Source organism: Neltuma alba, unplaced genomic scaffold (genome assembly GCF_004799145.2).
Source record: "Neltuma alba isolate B1F8T4 unplaced genomic scaffold, ASM479914v2 tig00010867_pilon, whole genome shotgun sequence".
In the NCBI taxonomy this organism is placed as follows: domain Eukaryota; kingdom Viridiplantae; phylum Streptophyta; class Magnoliopsida; order Fabales; family Fabaceae; genus Neltuma; species Neltuma alba.
This window is the reverse complement of record NW_021635659.1, coordinates 572895-585142: the sequence shown is the minus strand read 5'-3', so window position 1 is coordinate 585142 and position 12248 is coordinate 572895. Positions and strand designations below refer to the sequence as shown.

General features: G+C 37.4%; 1 protein-coding gene across 1 annotated transcript; it reads right to left on the bottom strand.

Moving 5' to 3' along the window:
- Nucleotides 1-1239: 1239 nt before the first annotated feature.
- Nucleotides 1240-1626, bottom strand: LOC114759579 (uncharacterized). The gene has a single exon (XM_028948781.1). The coding sequence runs from the start codon at nucleotides 1624-1626 to the stop codon at nucleotides 1240-1242; it is 387 nt and encodes a 128-aa protein (XP_028804614.1).
- Between the last annotated feature and the right edge of the window lie 10622 nt (nucleotides 1627-12248).

Below are 12248 nucleotides of genomic sequence, written 5' to 3'. Positions count from 1 at the left end.
CAAAATCAAAACCCTAGAAACTAAACTGAAACTAGAAAGAGCAAAAAGGAAAATAAAGCAAACCTTAAAGGAATGGCAGGATGGACGAATTATACTCAAGAGTAGGCTTGATTTTCAAACTATAAGGTTAGGGTTCTAAGTCTTTGGAATGTATAAGGATGCAATCCAGGGCAGGCTTAAGGGGCAAAATAATAATTAGGGTAGAAATAAGCAAGGGTAGAGAGGTAAATTCGCAGAAGAAACTCCTAACTTTTCATGTCAGGTTGCGACCTGAGGGAGGTCAGGTCGCAACTTCAGTAGACAGAAGCGGATTTAGGGTTTTAGAAAGGCTCTAGGTCGCAACTTGAAGACTCGTGACCTTAACTAACAGAGAGTCTTTACCTAATTTCTTTCCCTAGTCACGACTTGAGATAGTGAGGTCACAACTTCAGTACACCGAGAGCTCCCCTCCTCAGACTAACCCCCAGGTCACGACACGAATAGAGCGAGGTCACGGCCTAGGGTCACAAAGAGCTCTCTAACTCTCTAAACCCTGAAAAACCTCAAAACTAAGTCCCTAAACCAAAACTACTCACCAAAATACCTATAATAACAACCCAACTCAGCAATCCATCACCAGATTTTCAACAATTAAATACAAAACTCAAAAATAAGTGATAGAAGATTAGAGAAAACTTTCAAAAGTTTCAAAAATTTTGAAAACATTTGGCACGTTTTAGCAAGAACCACCATAATAAGGAATAACCCAACAAACAAATCACAAAACCACTTTTAAGCTCAACAGGAACAAAAGCTTCCTCCCCCACAAACTCAAAGCAATGTCCTCATTGCAGCACACAGTCACGTACCAAAACACAAAGCTTAAAAACAAAAACAACGAAGGTAAAAGTTGTGAAGTTCAATTCAGGATTGAAGCACAACACATCACCCTTCTAGAAAGGAGAAAAAAGCTAAGTACAAGGATAGGAAAACTCAAGAATGTAATTAGGTGTGTGGTGGTGATAGAAGCATAATCACAATCAAATCCAACTCAAAATTAGGGGAGATTATTCAAAACAAATAGAATTTTAAAAAACTACTTCTACTGAGGACATCCCTTTCACAATCTCAAACGGTCACAGTAAGGTAATATAGGCACAAGTTAATTCATGTGAAAAGTAAGAGGTAAAGGAAAGAGATGACCTGACCTTCAGAAGGCGATGCAGGTGCTTCATAGAGCTTGAGGAGATGACCATTGCATTAGAACATCTTGCTTGTGGCCTCCTCCTTCAGCTCTATCATCCCAAAATCATGCACTTTTGTTACGATGTAAGGTCCATCCCAGCTCATTTTGAATTTACCCTTGTTGAACTTGAATCGAGCTTGGTACCGTAACACCTTATTACCCTCCTTGAACTTTTTCCTTAGGATGTTGGCATTATGTATGAGCTTAGTCTTTTGTTTGTAGATGTCTGAGCTATAGTAGGTATCCAAATGTATTTCTTCAAGTTCTTCAATTTGAAGAAGTCTGTTTAGTCCAGCTTCCTTAAGATCAGTGTTGTAGCTCTTAACCGCCCAATAAGATATATGCTCCAGCTCTACTGGGATGTGACATGACTTCTCATAGATGATCCGGTATGGAGACATCCTAATCGGTGTCTTGTAGGAAATGTGTGTAACATCCCAAATTTTGGCTCATAGATACAACTAATAGCACAAGGAAAGGATGATTACTAAGTCTAATGCAACGAAAGTCTCGAAGATCCCTCAGAAGGAAAAAGAGATTTTCCAAGGGCAAATGTGTAAAACAATAGTGTTCGGGGACTAAAGAATGACAAACTAGAAATAACTAAGGGCCAGAGGTTATGCCAGAAACTTGCAACAAATGGTTCCGAAGGTTAGGCCTAAGGAGGGACCAAATTGCAAAGAAAAGATTCCTAGGCCAAGTAGGGACCTAATTGTAAATAATAAAAGTTCTGGTCAGCCAGTACTCAGAGTTAGCAAAAAGGGCCCAAATGACTTAGGGTGTGTTTGGTATGAGGGATTTGGGAGGGAGAGGAGGGAAGGGGAGGGATTTTAATCATTTCCCCTTATTTAGCAACACAAATTTTAGGAGGGGAGGGAAAATTTTTAAAATTTCCCCTCCTCTTCCCTCCTCAACCTCCCCTCCAAAATTAGGAGGATTTAGAGGGAAAGGGCAATATTTTGTCATATTATGACCATTATGCCCATATTTTGTCATGTTGTGACCATTATGCCCATATTTTGTCATGTTGTGACCATTATGTCCATATTTTGTCATGTTGTGACCATTATGTCTATATTTTGTCATGTTGTGACCATTATGCCCATGCCTTAAATAAAATAAGAGCAAAATTGTCCATATTAAAATATTTTTCCCTCCCCTCCCCTCTTTTTTTATAAATCCAAACAAGATAATATTAAAATCCTTCCACTCCCCTCCCCTCCCCTTCCCTCCATTAAAATCCCTCCCCTCCCCTTCCTCTCATTGAGCCAAACATATCCTTAGAAAAATTCCAGAAAAATGGGAATAGGATCCCAGAGCCGATATAAGGCAAGAAATGATGGAAATGCCCTGAAGTCATTCCAGGATTTTGGACAATTTGAGATAGTAACTTAAACTGAATTATTTAAGCTATGAAACAGCCTCAAATAACCGGGAAAAACTAGGGAACAGTAGTTAAGGAATTTACACAGATTTTAAAATTAATTCTGTCCCAAAAAACTGACAAGGTTAGCTTTAATTAAATTTAAAGCCTATTTATACCTTACCCGGGGAAAGTCAAAATAGCTGTCTAGAGTTTGACTTTTGACCCGAGAAAAATTAGAGGAATTTCCCGCAATGAAAGAGAAAGAATGAAGCCCAGAGACAGATCAACGGAGTTACAAGCCGATAGAAAGAATTCGAGAGAAGGTAACCCTGATTAAGTATTATTTAATAATATTTCTGGGAAAAGGAGAACGAAAATATCTAAAGACCATCATGACATCGTTGAGTCAGCATGCTGAGTCACTAAATACAATCATGACACTTACGAGTCATCATGCTGAGTCACCAAATGCAATCATGAAACCTACGAGTCATCATGCTGAGTCAGCAGAAAATATTTATAGACAGCATAAAAATCAGAACGCAGTACGGGAATATTTTTGACAGTCCTTTGTCTACCTGTTATAGTGAAATCTCTACTGCGTGACCCAATAACGTTAAGTAGCCTGTCAGTAGAGCTAATTATTTTTATCTATGCTCCTCTAAGATGGCGCCATATATGTACTTAATTAAGATGAGAAAATGGTGCCAGAACATGTCCCAGTGGTACCGGATTAGTCACGACTCAAAAAAAGTACCCGATACGGTGCTGGATGGCAAAATAGGTAGAGGAATGCCTAAGGGCTATATTTTGGACGAATTTTATATTAATTTCCTCTCTATTTTAATGCCAAAATGGTGAAGGAATATAGAAGAGACAAGTGTATGGTTAGATCGGAAAAGAAGGTATTACGTGTACGGTCGGATGCAAAACACGTGTACGGTTGGATTAAAGACATGTGGCTTGATGAAGTAAGCATGATGTCATAAGACACGTGTCATCACAAGATAAATAGAGAAAATAGACGGTCCAGATCAAGCCACGTATTTTTAAGATCAACAACTGAGATTCGGTCTTGTTTTCTGTAAATACCCCTCCCCTCCCTCTCATTTCACTCTAAGCCATGGAAACCTTAGAGAAGCTCTTGCAAAATGATTTCTAGAGAGAGAAAGAAGAGGGAGAAAGAAAGGCTAAGTGATCCCAAGCCAGATCAAGCTCTAAAATAAGGTATGTGTGCTGTTTTTGATGTAGTTTCTACCTCCCTTGTTATTTTTGAGCTGGTGGTTGGTTTGATTGGATTTTTGATGATTGAAATCCTATGGGGAGGTGCTGCACGAAATTTATTGGAATAGGAGAAGATGATATGGATGTTAAAAGCATGTTTAAAGGCTTGGAAACAACAAGAATCAAGTCGTTCTGTCTTGATTTTGTAAGAAATCCAACTTTCCCTTAGTTTGTGATTCCGTTCGGCCTTGATTGTTCTAAATGGTTAGGATTGGATTTTGATTGTTTTGAGCTTGGAAATGGATTCTACATACAAAAGTATGTGGGAATAGTATGTGAAAATAATTTTAGGAAGGTTGGAATTGAAACTCAAAAGTTAGAGTTTAAGTATGTTCAAGAAAGAATCAAGTAGAGTTGATGACTTGATTCTAATAATTGTTTTGCATCATGTATTAATGTGTTTAGGACCTTGGAAAATCCAAGAGGATGTTTAATGGTATTAACCAAAAATCCATAGGGTTGGAAAGACAAAAGAATCAAAGGAAAAGCAAGAGGAAAGCTATGTTACAAGGTAGTAAACTTACCTGTATTGTGTGCTTGATATGTATGCTTGCATGATGTGGTTGTATTGCTATGATATGACTAAGCTATGATGAAATGTTTGCAAAGTTATGTTTGCAAGTTTATGTTATGCTTTGCCTTGGCAATATATTATGAAAGCATGAAATGCTTTAGCTTACTTTTCATGGCATTCATATGTTAATGTTATAACATGTCATGATATGCATTATGTCTTGCATGTTTATGGGTAGTGTTTGCTACTGAGATTCCCCCAAATCTCACTCCTCCCTAACCAACCATTTAGGTCAATCAATGGTGGGCAATAATGGCATGAGAGGCAAGGAGAAGAAAGTGGAGAATTATTGATGTGAATGAATGATGTTATTATTCAATGTGTGATTCTCCTATTATGTAATTTATGTTATGGATACCAATGATGCCATGTATTTAATTACAATGTTTATGGGATGAATAGAAATGTATGAGGATGATTGGGAAAGTGTAAACCCAATTTATGTATGCCAAAGAAATAGAAAGAATTAAACTAAAAAGGAGGTTAAGGGATAAAACGTAGGTCCTAAAGCAGTGAGTTTATAGCTCTAGTTTGACCTATCAAATGAGTGAGTTAAGCCATGAAATTTGGTACAGTTATAGTACACATCCCAGGCTTTAAAATGAGTGCTAGATCACCTTAATTGGAGGTGTACACAAGGAGATACGATTTTTTATGAAATTAGTTATGAATTTTTGAAGTTGGACCTATAATCTGAAATTTAAACAGTGAATAGTAACCTAAATATTTATGTCAAAATTTTAAATCCACGGGCTTGTGTCATAACCTGCTTGAACCATAATGCTTAATAATGCGCACTTTGAGGGGTTAAAGGTAGGATGTTTCAATGTGGTAGGCCCATAATGCATCATCCAACCTCAAGCTCTAGTCTTGGTTGGATGGCTTGACAATTCGCTCTAGAATTCTCTTAATTTCTTTGTTTAACACCTCAGCTAGCCCATTAGTTTAAGGATGGTATAGGGTAGACACTCCGTGGAAAACTCCATATTTAGCCAACAAGTTAGTGAGCAACTTGTTGCAAAAGTGGGTTCCCTAATCACTGATTAACACTTTAGGTACTCCAAATCTACTAAAGATGGTAGACTTCAGAAACTTAGAAACCATGGGTGCATCATCTTTTAAATGAGATGGTGTAAAGGAGCCCACGAAATCTATCCTTCAAGCATCAAATATCTCACAGAAAAGAATGGGTTATTGTGGCATCTCATTTCTTTTACTCACCCCCCAAATCTTTGGCATTTATCACATGCCTTACAAGAGGTGAATGCATTTCTAAACAGGGTAGGTCAGTAAAAACCTGCATCTAACACTTTCCTAACCCTCTTTCTAGCACTAAAGTGTCCCCCACATAAGGTATCGTGGCAAGCTTCTAAAATATATAGCTTGAGCCTCTACTTCAAGAATGCACTGTCCATTCACTTAGTCAGCACATAATCTCCATAAATGTGGTGGGTCCCAATGTAGTAGGAGGCTTCATTCTTGAGCTTCTAAATCTGAAAAGCAATCAAGTAAAAAGGAATTAGACCTATGACAAGGTAGTTGACTAAATAGGCAAACCATGGTTGAGAAACAGACAAAGCACATAAAGACTGGTCAGGGAAAGAATCACAAATAATGTCAGAATCTAATACTCCTCTTGTCTCTAGTGGAAGTCTGTTCAAGTGATCCGCTACATGGTTTACATTGCCAGCTCTATCTTTTACTTCCACATCAAATTCTTGAAGTATCAACATCCACCTCAAGAGCCTCGGCTTCAATTAAGGTTTGTGGAAGAGATATTTCATGGCTGCGTGATCTGTAAATACAAGTACCTTGGAATTTATGAGATAGGGTTTGAACTTATCAAGCATAAAAACAATTGCAAATAGTTCCTTTTCAGTAGTGGTGTAGTTTTTCTGAGCTGCATCTAAAGTTTTAGAGACATAGGCAATCACTTTAGACACATAGTTTTCCCTTTGACCCAACATTGCCCCCACACTTAAGTTAAAAGCATCACAAAAAATTTCAAAAGACAAATCCCAGTTGGGAGAAGTCAAAATAGGAGGAATAACTAACCTATTCCTCAATTCATCAAAAGCAAGCTCACATTCATGGTCAAATTGAAAATCAACATCTTTTTGTAGTAGATTGGAAAGAAGTAAAGCAATTTTACTAAAATCCTTAATGAATCTTCTATAAAACCCTACATGTCCTAAAAAGGACCTCAACTCTTTCAAGTTAGTAGGACAAGGCAAAGAAGATATCACCTCTACTTTAGCTTTATCCACCTCTATTCCTCTTTTAGATATTAAATGACCTAGCACGATACCTTGATTAACTATGAAATAGCAATTTTCATAATTCAAAACCAGTTTTTTCTTAATTCATCATGCTAAGATTTTGTTAAGACTTTTCAAACACTCTTCAAAAGAATTGCCATAAATAGTAAAATCATCCATGAACACATCCATGCATTTTTCAATAAATTTAGCAAAAATGGATAACATGTAATGTTGGAATATACCAGGGGCATTGTAAAGACCAAAAGGCATTCTTTTGTAAACATAGATTCCAAATGGGCAAGTGAAGGTGGTCTTGTCTTGGTCTATAAGGTTTATAGGAATTTGGAAATACCCAGAGTACCTATCTAGGAAACAGTAATGACTCTTCCCTGCTAACCGTTCAAGCATTTGATCAATAAAGGGTAAGGGAAAGTGGTTTTTCCTAGTGGCCTTATTCAACTTCCTATAATTAATGCAAACTCGCCATAAGTTTTGCACTCTAGTTAGGATAAGTCCATTGTTCTCATTTTTTATTATTGTGACCCCACTCTTTTTCAGCATGACTTGTACTAGTGACACCCACTTGCTATCAGAAATAGCATATATAATTCCAGCCCTCGAAAGTTTGTCTACTTCTTTACTAACCACATCAGAAATTAGAGGATTCAACCTCCTCTGGTATTGTTTAATTGGCTTGGAATCCTCAGTTAATAAAATCCTATGGGTATACACAATAAAGTCAATTCCCTTAATGTCAGCTAGTTGCCAACCCAAAGCCTCCGTATTTCTTCTACGGACACCCATTAAACTAGTCTCTTCATTTTTAGTTAAAGAATTAGAAATAATGACAGGCAATCTATTCTCAAACTCAAGATAAGCATATTTGAGGTTGGGATGTAGGTCTTTCAGTTCTAAAGTTGGGGGTTGAACAATAGAGAGAATTAGAGTAGAAACACTAGTAGACTTGGAAAAACTCCCATTTGTCAACTCTTGTGAAATGCACTTGCCAGCTTCACTTGGATCCACTGTGCTTGCCTCAGTCCTATCGGATATTGCACCAAGCTTGAGTTGGTCTACAGCAACAACAACCTTAAGTTGGCTCACCTCCATACCTATGTCATATTTAGAGACTAGATCATTCAAAAATCATAAGATATGGGGTGTGATTTTAGAGTATGAGTGATTAATAGTTGAATTAGGAAGTGTTGGCCCTTTAACCAAAGTATTCAAAACATGAGGTGGTGAAGCAATTGAAGTCTGAAGTTCAGGTGGTGAAATAGGGGGCTCATGTTGTGACCTCACTTCACAGAGGCCACCCTCTTGACAAGCTTGGTCTAAAGTCACAACTTGAGATTCCTCAGGTCGTGACATCAGGTCATAGAGGCTTATATCCTCAGATTTTGCTCCACTCTTAGCACCCATTACATCTTGAACACCTGCATCATTAGCTAACAGACCCCTTCCAAGGCTAATATCATTTGTGAATGTAGAAATGGAATCAAAATTTGAAGAAAAAGAAAAATCTTGAGAAATAGAAAGCATGCTATCAATTTCTAAGGAATTAATACATGGCACCTCATCTCCTCAAGAACTAGAAAATGTATAAACAGAAGAGAGGGAATTGAAATATGCATCATATGCACTCAAAGACGAGTCAAGCTCATAAGATTCATGTGATGGTGTAGCAAAAGAATCAATCAATTTAGGTAAACTCATGTCATAACTATCATACATATTCAACTCATGTTCATCCCTAGCTTGCTCAACAGCTAAATCAATGGCATTTAAACCCATGAATGTAGAATTATCAAAAGGGTAACGTATAGCTTCATTCATATTAAAAGTTACAACACGGTCTCCTACTTCCATTGTTATACGACTATGTTTCATGCTTATGATGGTTTTGGAAGTCTACAGGAAAGGTTTTCCCAAAATCAAAGTGCTTTTATTTGCAAGGTCATTTGACATGTCTAAAACATAAAAATAGTAGGGAGTACTAAGTCCTTGACTTGAACTAGAATGTCCTCTATTATGCCCTTAGGATACCTAATAGACCAATATGCTAGTTGGAGCACTACACTTGTGTCTTTAATACCATTTATTCCTAAAGCCAAATAGACCGACTAAGGCATGACATTTATAACAACCCCTAAATCTAACAATGCTCCTTTAATGTGAACCTTTCCTATGGTAAGGGAATGGTGTAAGATCTAGGGTCTTAGCACTTAACCAGTAGTTCAGCTTTAAACAGAGATGACACATTAGCACTCACCTAAATTCTCTCAAGAGGCCTAAACCTTTGCTTATCATTACACAATTCCTTTAATAATTTAAAGTATTTAGGATTCCCTCTTGAGAATTAAATTATAGGCACATTGATTTTCAGTTTATTAAATAAAGTGTAAGCATCAGTGGCAAACTCAGCATCAAACTTCTTCTTGCCAAAAAAATAAGCTTTAGGAAAAGGGAGATCTTTAGCACATACCTCCTTACTTGAAGTCTTAGAGACTCCTTGTGTGCTAGTCTCTGCTTTGTCCTCTTTTTGCTTGCCTTTGTGAGTTGAGCTTTCTACAGTGTTTTTATTTTCTGGCACAGCTTCATGAGGTACTTGGTCTTGTGCTTGAGTTGACTTCTCTTCTAGATAAGTCTGTGCTCTTGCCTTCATCATAAGCTCTTCTTCCTTTGAGCTCTCAGATTTGCCAAGCCTCATTGGGGAAAGGGGAGGGCTTTCTACGTCTTGATGAGCTTCAACTTTATCTATCCTTTCACCTTCAAAATGAACCCTTTTACCACTTCTTAGGGTTATAGCATTTAGGGCTTTAGGGTTAATCACCGTGTTGGGAGGAATGCTACCCCTACTTTTGACTTGTATGTCATTGATTGCATTAGACAGTTGGGTCAAATGACTAGTGATGTCGGTGTTCTTTAAGGTAAGCTCCTCTAACTTCTTGTGCACATCTAAATTATCCTTCTACATCCATTGTAAGATGGTAGTTATAGAGACAAACTTATCATTATTCTCCTTCATTCGCCCCTCTATATTTGTCATTTGTATAGCTGTGCTCTTCAAGACTTGAGAAGTGTCATCCCCTTTGGGTGGTGGTTGAGATACCATAGTATTTGTGGGGTTGTCACTACTGCTCTTGAAGGATCTTGAAAGTTACTTGAGGAAGCTCTAACATTATGAAATTGATTGCCTTAGAACTGATTTGGTCTATTTGCTTCTCCTTTCCATTTAAAGTTTAGATGGTCTCTCCAACCAGGGTTATAGGTGTTTGAGTAGGGGTCCCTCTTTTGATATTGCTCCTCTCTTCCTTGGTATATGGCATTTACTTCTTCAACTGGCCTGGGAAAATTTTGAGTAGTGTGCATCAGAGAATCACAAACCCCACAACTTATAGCTACTAGAGCAAAAGACTGTGGCTTGTTAGAGCAGAGACTTTCAACAGTGTTTGCAAGCTTGGACATGTCTTGTGCTAACTTGACTAATAATGGACCCCTTTTAGTTTTGTGGTCCCTTGGATCCCTTGAGCTTGCATGCTGTTGGTTAAGAGCAAAAGTCCTTATTAATTCCCATACAGCTTGTGGTTCTATATTCTCTACAGATCCATTTGCAGCGACATCCAACACTTATGCATCATATGTCAACAATCCATTGTAGAAATTCTGTACCAAGTACCCTCCAGAATTTGATGATTTGGGCACTTGGTAAGCATTTCTTGAAATTGGCTCTAGAATTCAAAGAATAACTCGAACAGTTCTTGCTTAGCAGTAGAAATTTCCTTGCGGGCGACTAAAATCTTAGTGGAGGGGAAATATTTATCCAAAAATGCTTTCTTCATACTAGTCTAAGATTCATAAGCATTGTCCACATAGAGTGGCAGGTTCATGTACCATTCTTTCGTTTTCTCTCCAGGGATAGGTAAAACACCTTCCACATAACATCATCAATACTTGCCCCCACTAGCTTTATAGACAAGCACTGCATTTAGAGAGTCCAGAGATGAAGTTACGGGTTTTCTCCTACAAGACCGTGAAATTTAGGTAGTAAGTGGATCAATTGACCTTTAATTTTAAAATCTGCATTAAAAGTAGGAAAGGCACAAGACATAAGATCAAAATTTCTATCAGATTGAGTTAATTCTTTAATAGTTCTACCCCTAGGTTGTCCATGGATCCTATTCTGGCTATTATTCTCTTCCTACCCCTCATTACCACCATTATTAGGTCTATTATGATTGTCATTCCCATTCCCACCATTAGGAGGTACTTCAACCATGATTTTCTCTTCTTCTTCCTTACTCTCACTAGATAAATGGGATTGGTCTCGTAATACAAGTGGGCTACGAGATGCTGGATGTCCACCTTCCTGCCTCTACATGCTCTAGGCATGTACAAATACTCAGAATTCAAGCACAATTAGAGTGGAAGAGGAAAGTAGTGTCAAACCTTTAGTCTTTACCAAGTCTGTATTTCAAGATTAAGGCAAACTCAATGATTTCAAATAATGCTTACTGAGTTTGAGGTGTATGAAGTGCTATACACTCTCAAAGTACATGCAGAAAGAAAAATTATGCAAAAAGAGTAAGTATGGACATTCAGGAAAATTTTTAGTGAAAAACCAGCTCAGGTCACGACTTAGGGAATCCAGGTCAAGACTTAAGTGCACAGAAAGCCACCCTGAAGTAAAGGAAGAATGAGGTCGTGACTTGGTGACAAATCAAGTCATGACTTGAGTAGATCAAGAGTAACACTGAACAATAGAAGGCTAAGGATGCGACAAGACACAAGTCAGGTTGTGACTTGAACACTAAGGTTGCGACTCCAAGACACAAAAAGCTACTTTTGCAAAACCTTTGAAAAATTCACTAAGTACTTCCACTAGATACTCAATTAACTATGCATAAAGTTCAAAACCTTCAAGCAATTGGCTAAAACACTCAGGATCAAGTTAGAATAAAATACAAAATGTTGTGCAAGAATACAAATGCAAAAGTGTGGAAAAACAAGATACTTGTTTCTATTTCTCAAAAATTTGTATGCTATGAAATCCAAAATTGATGCCTAAAAACTAAAGCTCAACAAGAATTGACCCAAATCACAATGGTATTGAAAATTAATTGCTAGGGAACTAATTTCTTGGCTCCTCGCCATTAATTGGACAGGAGTGTCGCCTTTCGAGTCATCAAAATTGTGATTGCACCAAATAATATAGTATGGGGCACAACCAGTTGTTCTTCTCGAGGAGCGCTTATTGGAAAACAACCTAGTCTAAATTGGTAATAAAAAGCATGATGATTTTGGTAAAGAAAAATGGTGATTCAATTGTTCTAAAGGTGGTGCAATAAATGTAAAATGCAGAGGAATAAATGTTTTTGGTATTTTAAATTAATAAAGGAATGTTTTGGATTAAAGTGAAATTATGGTGAAATAGTCTCTTGATAACGAAAACTCAGCTATCACTACTCTTAAAATGATTGAGAGTTTTAGAAATATCTAAGTCTGAAGAAAAACCTCAAGTAATCACTTAGGTCCAAT